Below are 10,847 nucleotides of genomic sequence, written 5' to 3' on the forward strand. Positions count from 1 at the left end.
CATCCATTCTGCATTGAATTCTTGTGACTATTTCATCTTTATATGCCTGTTCTATGGCTATTTCCCCTGTCAATACTCTGTCAAACAATTTCAGGGCAGATTCTAAGTCAGCGTCAATCTCATGTGAAATCCCAGCCATTGTCGAAACTGTATCACTGCTCACCTCATCAGAGACATTCCTGCTTTGCCCATATGTTGAGGTACTACCACTTTCACTGTGAGGCTGGGCAATAGTATCGTCATGTTCTACAGATTGTGAACTATCCTGTGCGACATGCTCAATGTCCTCAAGATTACTTCCTTGTGCTTCGTGTTCCTGACCATCAGTTTCATCCTGATCTCTACCAATGTCTAGATGAAACACTTCAGATACTATGAGTGACTGGAGAGCCATGTGAACAAGTCCATGACCTCTTAAGGCTCTAGCTACAGCTTTTCCGGTAAGCATATGACTCGCAGCCTTTTTGCAGCATACACTGTGGTGAGTACTTGCTGGAAACCCGAGTCGTTCATTATGTGTCCAATAGCACCAAGGAAGCTCATTTCCGTGTGAAACCCTCCTAATCGAACAACAACCTTACTGACATCACTGCTGGACGGTTCTGCACTAACAATCATATTTGCCTTGAACCACAGAGGTTGCTCGAATGTTAACACAGGTGTCACATTATATCGCTTTGCATGCTGGCTATTTTGGATTTTGCCGCCATATTGGATTTTATTCGAAAAACAAAATGTGTCTAATCTTAATATACATTTATACATTCATAGCAATTTTTTACTTCCTCAGACAAATAGGGATGACGATATTAGTGGATTCCAGAAATTTGCAGTTTCGTTTAAGTTTTTCAACTTTTTACCCCCAAAAAACGCATTTAGCATCGGAAGACTGTGGTGGACTTTTACTATGTTAGGTAAGACACCCTATATATTGCATACACCAAAAATCGCTTCTGTAGGAATTAATTCCTTTATTTGCGATTTTGAGTTTAAAAGAACCCTACTAATAGGAATAGTCAGAAAATCACTATTTATTCAATTTCTGTGTATGCAAATCAAGCGTCATTCTATGAAATACGCTAGCTACATTCTGGTACACTCAAACAGTGTTTCAAAACTCTTAATTCATAAATAAATAAAGTTTTTTTTTGTATAGTCATCACAAAACTAAAAGTTATTTGTATTTACTGTACTAAAACAAATGATGCAAAAAGTGTGTTTATTGAAAATCTAGTCTAAAATATTCAAATTGAATCGGACTTTACCGTGCACGAACTGTCCGCTTAATCGTTTTGACTGAGTTAGAGAACGGACGACCCTTCTGAATAAATTAAACCTGATTAAATTAGGATCTCGTTGATTTTAATAAGCGGTCTTCGTCATTGTCGATGGTTTGTAACCCCATTCCGAATAAGTGAGTCCTAATTATATGGATTAACGACTGCTTTAATAGGGTGTTTTGGTTAAAAATAGCTTTGAAGGGGGCTGTCCAATATATATGATTTAACGGAATTCGTGTACACCGGCATGGATGGGTAATGGTGTAAGGTGTAGAACCTAATTATTTGGTGTGTGCTGTCCTGCAGATGTAAATTTAATTCCGCGAATATTCTCTTCGTCGGGATTATCCACGACACAGTCATACACGTCCCTAAATATAAATATTTATTTGTATGGATATGGGAGTGTAAATTTATTTATTTAGTGGTAGTCAATTCATATATGGATCTTGGAGGACTACCATACATATTTGTTATTTGTTTGTACTCCCTCGAATAAATGTGTAATCTGTTTGTTTGTTAGTTTGGGTTTTCTGTGCTAGCCAAGTCGGTCTGGTTTATAGTAATTTCAGCCTTCTAGATAATTATTAATAGACTCTTAGTACCAGCAAAAGTCTACAACCGAACCCGTGGTCCCCAGATTGGGACCCGAAAAGTAAATTTCATTACACATGCATATACAGCCTCTGCAATTAAGAAAATTACCACAACAAACAAATTGCCGCAGAAAAATAATGTCCATGGTATTTTTCACAGCAATTTTACAGTTAACATATTTGTAACAGGATTGTAAGTAAATTTGAATGATGAGTTTATTTGTGTTGTTTTTCAATATGCTGTAAGATTCATTTATACAAGTGGCTTTATTCGTTGACTAAAAGTGATGTAACAGTTAACACGCGAATGACACGTGCACGATCAAGGACAATGGGGTTTAAGTAGTACTAAACCAAATACCCAACTTTTGATAGATAAGTAAACATCACAAGTCCTGTGATTAGTGATAAATGTGAGCAAAAAAAAAAAAAAATGTATGCAATTTAAGTTCATCTAGTACCACTGTGCCAAGTAGTCTTGTGCTTGAAACATGTATGGGGTACCTGTAAAAAAGTACTCGAATTTTGTGCGGAACTAGGGTAGTCATAGACGCCACCCATTATCTCAGAAATGAGTAAGTAGCCTGACCCCCAATTTGTTCTGATCACCTTAAGGGTGAGGGGTGGTTGTATTTATATCCGTGGCGTTTATGTCGATTGATACACTGCAGGTAAGCATTTTACCCAAATATGTTACATTTGTTGTCTATGGGATTTGATTTGGTAAGGGGATGACAATTAATGTATCATATACAGCAGAGTCAGTCTGCACTGACATGCCAGTTCAATGTTTATCTTTTAATTGTATTACACGAAAGTGTCAGACTATATTTAATGTGATATAGAATTTAAATAATTTTCTTCAACAATGGCATAATTTCTGTTTTTGTTTTGTTTTCTTAGATTAGGCTATCCGGCACCAGTAAAGTCAGAATAGTTTCTCCATATAAATGTCTGCGAACATTTTATTAAACTATCGGAACGATCTCTCTCTATCTCTCTCTCTCTCTCTCTCTCTCTCTCTCTCTCTCTCTCTCTCTCTCTCTCTCTCTCTCCCTCTCTCTCCTCCCCCCCCCCCCCCCACACACACACCTATCATATATTAAAACAAGGATATACAAGTCAATACTTTCAATGTCCTGTTATATGCGATAGTTCACTAATTAATATATGGTCATAAGCAATCTAGTCCATTGCCTGAAATGAATATATCTACTGATGTAATTTTATTGACATGATGATGATCAATCTCTCTCGCTTTCTCTCTCTCTCTCTCTCTCTCTCTCTCTCTCTCTCTCTCTCTCTCTCTCTCTCTCTCTCTCTCTCTCTCCTCTCCCTCTCTCTCTCTCTCTCTCTCTCTGTGTATCTACAAATATCTCATTATCAGGCTGACCATAACACTTCAAGCGACTTGTAGGAGTGTATGATAAACATTTTACTGAAACTAAAATACCCGTAACTCACCATAGCCACGGTTCAACAATGTATAAGTTGTCAACCACTTGCAATCCAGTAGTACCTGCGATGCCCGATGGAGCTCAGATTCAGATACTTTAGTAATAACGGTGCAGCTAATTGCTGTTTTTAATATTTAGTTTTAATCTGTTTTCAGTTCACAAAGTATATTTTATTTTTACAATAAGGAAAAAAATCCAATATAGTTGACGAAAAAAAAAATTCTGCAGAGAATGAAACAATCTGCAGCAATCTCCACGGCATTGGCGATTGCCGCGGCCAATTAAAGGGATTGTATATAGGCATTTTATATTACTAAATGATGTTATAAAAATGGAACTTAAATGTTGTGTACAAGGGTCATATTAACTAGAATTATGTCTAATTATATTTCTTCTCTCGGTTAGTTAACACAATCATTTCTAGTTAAAGTTCCAGGTATAAATGTGGATACAGCCAGAACACATGATGGATGCTAAAGTACTGTACTAAACTTTCTGGCTTATCGAGTAGATTATGATATCGGCATGGATGGACCAAGAAATTAGTACGTTAATTTTAAGATTTTAAAATCATTATTCATTATATATACATGTATATATTTCACACTTCATATGAACTGACAGTAGACAAAATACAATCATTATATATATATATATATATATATATATATATACTCTTCAAAAGAAGAAACGCAAAACCACATTGTCGTAACATTTGGAGAATTGATTTAATTATTGAATGGTGAGTCCGATAATTACCAAATGTTGCAGGATTGTTCACAATTCACTCTTGTCCATTGTGAGTAAGTGATAGGACACACCACCAAGGTCAAGGTCATCTGGAGTCAATACCGGGTGTGGCCTCCGCGTGTGTTGACAACTGCCTGGCACCGCCTGCCCATTGAAGCAACCAGAGTACGGATGACGTCCCGGGGGATGGTGGCCCACTCGGCCTGCAAGGCTGCTGCCAGCTCGGGCAGGGTCTGGGGCTGTGGTTGTCGCTGTCGGAGGCGTCGGTCCAACTCGTCCCATAGATGCTCAATTGGGTTCAAATCCGGTGATATCGATGGCCAAGGAAGGACATTAATGTTGTTGTTCTGTAGGAAAGCCGTTGTGAGACGTGCTGTGTGAGGCCTGGCGTTGTCATGTTGGAACACTGCGTTGGCGTTGGCCATAACTGGAACGATGTGTGGCCGGAGGATCTTGGTCAATGTAGCCCTGTGCATTCAGGTTGCCCTGCACGTGGACCAGGTCAGTTCTGCCAGTGTGTGAGATGGCTGCCCACACCATGACACTACCCCCGCCGAATCTGTCCACTTCCTGCACGCAGTTTGCCGCATAACGTTCACCACGACGCCTATACACGCGACATCTTCCATCATGACGTCGGAGCAGAAATCGGGGACTCGTCACTGAACCACACACCTGTCTCCATCGCAGTTGAGGCCATTGTCGATGAATCTGGCACCACTGCAGTCGGAGTCGACGGTGTTGTGGTGTTAAGATGACACCTCGAACTGGACGTCTAGCACGAATTCCTACCTCACGTAGGCGGTTCCGTACGGTCTGGTCGGATATCCTGCGCAAACCTGGTATTGCTGCGGCTGTGGAGGTGGCAGTAGTCAATCGTTCCCGAAGGTGGCGTACCCGGATGTAGCGGTCCTGCCCGGGGGTAGTGACCCGTGGTCGACCGGATCTAGGGAGGTCACGTGTTGATCCATGTTGCTGGTAATGGTCCCACAGTCTGGAGATGGTGCTTGGGGACACATGGAATGCCCTGGCAACGGCCGTTCTGGATTCGCCTGCGTCTAGTCGGCCGATGGCATTGTTTCTCTGCGGTTCACTGAGACGTGGCATGTCCTGGATTGGATACAGAGGCCAGGCAAGCGAACACCCTGCACTTTTATACTGTTGGTGTTCATGTTGCACGTGCAGACAACACACGTGCAGTGGTGACATGGTTTGCACGTGGCTGCGTTTTTGCGAATATTCACATTTTGGAACTTTATTGTACAGTAGCTGCGTTTTATCGAATGTAACCGTGGGAATGTGTTTGGGACATGGAATGACCTTATATTCACAAAGCATGAACCGGTAGGAAACATAAAATCGGAGTTATAACCCATTTGTACCCTTTTGCGTTTCTTTTTTTGAAGAGTATAGTATATATATATATATATATATATATATATATATATATATATATATATATATATATATATATATATATAATATATATATATATACATACACACACGCATATATACACACATATATATATATACACATGTATACATATGTCTATGTGTGTGTGTGTGTGTGTGTGTCTTTCTGTATATATTTTTGGTAGGTTTTGTATGGGTAATTCAACTTTATTTTGGAATGTGACTAAATGCCGGAATGTATATCTTCACATCTTATGCTTTACAGTAACAGTAGACAATATAATTTTTTTTAAATCACAACTTGTTTTGTACTTTTCAGAAAATAAAGATACATTGCCCATAGGCTGTTATGGTGTTGGGGTTATCTGGGAAAACACAACAAAGTGATACATTCCAGTCAGAAATGTAAAGAGGCTGTCAGTTCTTGCCCATGCTGGTTTGACTACAACAGTGTGAAGCAATAGCTTCCTGGATATCTTGTTGTTCATAAACCGAAAATAACAAACTGGGAATATCTATTCCATCCAATACCGAAGACAATTCTGTTTAATTTAACACTGTTATGTTGCACAGCATCGTCATTCTTTTGGCGACATGACATGTTTCCATTAATAAAATAAAGTCCATGTTTAGTTAAATGTCTTCTCTTTTTTATAATAGGTACAAAATACAAAATAAGATTTGATGGCGACACAAGCAAATGAATCACAATATGCACATACGGAAAGGTAGACATATATTACTGTACCACACATGACATCATATTTTAATTTTATCTGGTACTACAATAATAGCATACATGCACAATAATAATGCACATGTACAATAATAATATGCACGTACAATAATAATATGTGTACAATAATAATACACATGTACAATAATAATATACATGTACAATAATAACATACATGCACAATAATAATGCACATGTACAATAATAATATGCACGTACAATAATAATATATACATGCACAATAATATTACACATGCACAATAATGGCATACATGTACAATAATAATATACATGTACAATAAGAATGCACATGTACAATAATAATATACATGTACAATAATAATACTCATGTACAATAATAATACATGCAGAGTGATAATATACATGTACAATAATAATATATGTACAATAATAACATACATGCACAATAGTAATACACATGTACAATAATAATATGCAGGTCATAGAGGATCATCAAACCTTGCATGCATGTACAACTTGGGATGGTATGTATACTTAGGTCATAGAGGATCATCAAACCTTGCATGCATGTACAACTTGGGATGGTGTGTATACTTAGGTCATAGAGGACCATCAAACCTTGCATGCATGTACAACTTGGGATGGTGTGTATAATTAGGTCATAGAGGATCGTCTAACCTTGCATGCATGTACAGCTTGGGATGGTGTTTATAATTAGGTCATAGAGGATCGTCAAACTCTGCATGCATGTACAACTTGGGGTGGTGTGTATAATTAGGTCATAGAGGATCGTCAAACCTTGCATGCATGTACAACTTGGGATGGTGTGTATAATTAGGTCATAGAGGATCATCAAACCTTGCATGCATGTACAACTCTGAATGGTGTGTATAATTAGGTCATAGATGATCGTCAAACCTAGCATGCCTGTACAACTCTGGATGGTGTGTATAATTAGGTCATAGAGGATCGTCAAACCGTGCATGCATGTACAACTTGGGATGGTGTGTATAATTAGGCCATAAAGGATCGTCAAACCTTGGATGCATGTACAACTTGGGATGGTCTGTGTATAATTAGGTCATAGCGGATCGTCAAACCTTGCATGGATCTACAACTTAGGATGGCATACAGGACTATCAAACCTCACATGTAGGAACAACTAGGGATGGCGGTGTGTCGCATACTATTTCTAGGTCACTGTGTCGTACTTTTCACGGTCTACAGCACATAACAATAAATCATTGTTCGGACCATATCTTGCATATAGCTGCATGCAGGGCCATCAAACCTCACATGTAGGAACAACTTGGGATAGCTGTACGTCGCGTACTATTACTAGGTTACTGTGACCTACTTTTCACGCTCTACTGCATGTAACTGTAAATCATTGTCCAGAGCATATCTTACATACAGGACCACCAAGCCACATATGTAAGATCAATTTGGGATGGTGGTTGGTCCAAAACAATATGTTTATACATCCCATTACAAACATTTCACATAATTAAAATTGAATCATACCCATAACATATTCATTAATATAGATATGGTTTTCCATCAAACTCCTAATGGCCGTATTATGTACCTCTCTGGTACTCTTCTTCACAGAGTTATGGCCCTCGAACTTTTGAGGTAGGACAACATGTATGGACAGTAGGGTGCATGTATTACTTCAACTGTACTCCCAGAATGTCTGTTTACATTATACTGATTGTTGACTTTAATTGTACTGAGCATGGGTGGGGGTCTTGTTGGGGTTTTGTGTGGTGTTCTTTTGTTGTTGTTGTGACAGTATTCTATAGCAGTAATGTGTCCGTAATTATGAAGAAAATCTGAAAGTTAAAATTCCTTACGTTTACTAATTTGTGTTCAGACCTTTTATTCTCAATTGTCTGACCACAATTTGTGCTAAACACAATGAGCTTTTTTAATTTTAAGTGTTTGTGAGCAGAACATTAATATTTGTCAATTTTTTTTTTTTTTTTTTTTTAATAATTAAAATAGCAGAACATATACATTATTGAAACCAGTGCATGCGGTGCGAAGCTCGTTGATAAAAATGTGACTGCAGTATCGCACATGCAGTAAAGTAAACTGAACAGTTTAATCAGATACAGGACATGTCTGTCAGTTGGCCTGCATTATTGCCATCGTGGGGATCGTCATTGTTGGGGAATTATCACTGTACAAATAGTGAACCAGCAAAATGACAGTATATCTACAGACGGCACTCATGGTAGCAGACTCGACATGTCAAAACGTCCCTCCGATGTGTGCATACATTGGTGGTTTATGTATGTGTAAGAGTTATAGCTGTCAATAGTATTGCTATGTTAATTGATAGTGTTGTATATTTTAGATGATCCAGAACGTATATCTGCCTTGAGTGCAGGTGCTATATCGGGAATTGTGATCGCTATTGTTCTGGCTCTTGCTATTCCTACTGCGTGGATACTTTATAAGAGTAATTAGAATAGAATAGAACATAATAGATGTTTAACGACACCCCAGCAGAATTATATGTGTAGTCACCCTTTGATAAAAAAAAATAAAAGGGGCAACGAAATAGTTCAATTTTCAAAAGTTCGTATATTACACCTCAAAACAGAAACGGTGTTGCAGATGGATGATTTCATTCAGTTTTGTAATAACGATTTGTGCACTGTCCCCATTTTCCAATGCCTGTTGAAAGGCGAATTAATACATAAATGACAGTTCACCCCAACCTTAGCTGGCGGCTTCTTTCGGCTCCGTTCTGTATGTTTTAAATATAAATAAATAAAGAAAGAAAACAGTTACAGCAGGCTACTGGGGTCCGATTAACGGGTCAGACGACTAGAATTCGTCTCCTAGCAACTCATCTGCATCTTCGGCGACCAGGTGGTGGTAAACGGCACCAATGGTGTTGACGGAGTAGATACTAGGGGAATCATCGATGGTATCGTGTAATGTTTTTTGACGAGTTCAGATTCACTCTGGACTTCTTGGATAAGTCGTACCAACCAGTGCACCACAACTGGTCAAATGTCGTGGTATATCTATCTGTGCATATAAAAGATCCTTTGCTGCATTACCAAACAATATAGCGAGTTTCTTCTGATGACTACGAGTCAGAATTAACAAATGTTTGACATCCAATAGCTGATGATTAATTAAATCAATGTGTTTTAGTGGTGTCGTTAAACAAAACAAAATGTTTCCTCTATAGGCGTGGTCGTGTTTGGAGACGTCCAAATGAATGCCAAGCAAACGTCAATCTCAGGCCATATGACAGATTTGGTGGCGGTTCAGTTATGATGTGGGGTGGCATCATTATGACTGACAGAACTCCAGTCCAAATTGTTCAAGGGAGGGTCACTTGTGATTACTACTGGGATAACATACCGGCACCGATTGTTGTCCTGTGTGCTCGCTAGCGCTGGTCGACGGTTAGTGTTTCAAGATGACAATGCTCTGGCCCACCTTGCAGAAGCAAAACGTTACCAGAATGCCATGGTCAGCAATAAGCCCTGACATTTTCCCCATTAATATATAAAGTTTTTATTATTTTATTTAACGTCGCCACTAGAGCACATTGATTGTTTACCTTATCATTGGCTATTGGACGTCAAACATATGGTCATTCTGACACTGTTTTTTTTTTTAGGAAACCCGCTGTCTACTCTTTTACGACAGGCAGCAATGGATCTTTTATTTGCACTTCCCACAGGCAGGATAGCACAAACCATGGCCTTTGTTGAACCAGTTATGGATCACTGGTCGGTGCAAGTGGTTTACACCTACCCATTGAGCCTTGCGGATCACTTACTCAGGGTTTGGAGTCAGTATCTGGATTAAAAATCCCATGCCTCGCCTGGGATCTGAACCCAGTACCTACCAGCCTGTATATCGATGGCCTAACCACGACGCCGCCGATATAAATATTGATTGTGTTTTGGCATGTGTATTCTATTCTTTAAAAAAAGACTTGCAACATTTAGCATGCCGCTGCTGGTGTCGTGTACTGAAGAAATCACGTCGTTCTTGTAGATTATGCCTTCTTGCTAGAAATATGGAACACAAAATGCAGTGGTAAAGTGCTCGCCTGATACGCGGTCAGTCTAGGATCGATCCCATTCGGTGGCCCATTGGGCGATTTCTACTTCCAGCCAGTGTACCGCGACTGCCATATCAAAAGTGTGTGCTATCCTGTCTGGTGGATGGTGCATAGAACAGATCCCTTGCTATTAATGGAAAAAAAAAGTGTAGTTTCCTCTCTTAACATTATATGTCAGAATTTCCAATGGCCGATAATAAATAAATCAATGTGTTCTAGTATTTAAACAATACAACATTTTAACAATATATATGACCGTGTGAATTTGACTTAAAATAACGACATATTCAAGCATTTCATTATTATTATTATTATTATTATTATTATTATTATATAAATATAACTGAATCGAGTGACGCATTCATCTAACAATGTAATTTATTTGTGTATATCAGTGTGTGTGTGTGTGTGTGTGTGTGTGTGTGTGTGTGTGTGTGTGTGTGTGTGTGTGACACAAAACAAAAATTCAGCAACTGTTTTGTTTTCATTAGTGAAATAAATTGTCTTTGTGATTTGCTAAGGAAAACGTCTT

At 38.7% G+C, this 10,847-nt stretch overlaps 1 protein-coding gene across 1 annotated transcript in view; it reads left to right on the plus strand.

Annotated features, from left to right (window-relative positions):
- The window catches only part of LOC121386130, a 47,149-nt gene extending 38,458 nt beyond the window's left edge, over positions 1-8,691 (plus strand). Inside the window, exon 5 of the mRNA XM_041516930.1 lies at positions 8,579-8,691. Within this exon, the coding sequence (XP_041372864.1) occupies positions 8,579-8,691 (113 nt within the window). The remainder of the gene's footprint in view (positions 1-8,578) is intronic.
- Positions 8,692-10,847: the final 2,156 nt, after the last annotated feature.

The sequence above is a fragment of the Gigantopelta aegis genome, chromosome 12 (genome assembly GCF_016097555.1).
Source record: "Gigantopelta aegis isolate Gae_Host chromosome 12, Gae_host_genome, whole genome shotgun sequence".
In the NCBI taxonomy this organism is placed as follows: domain Eukaryota; kingdom Metazoa; phylum Mollusca; class Gastropoda; order Neomphalida; family Peltospiridae; genus Gigantopelta; species Gigantopelta aegis.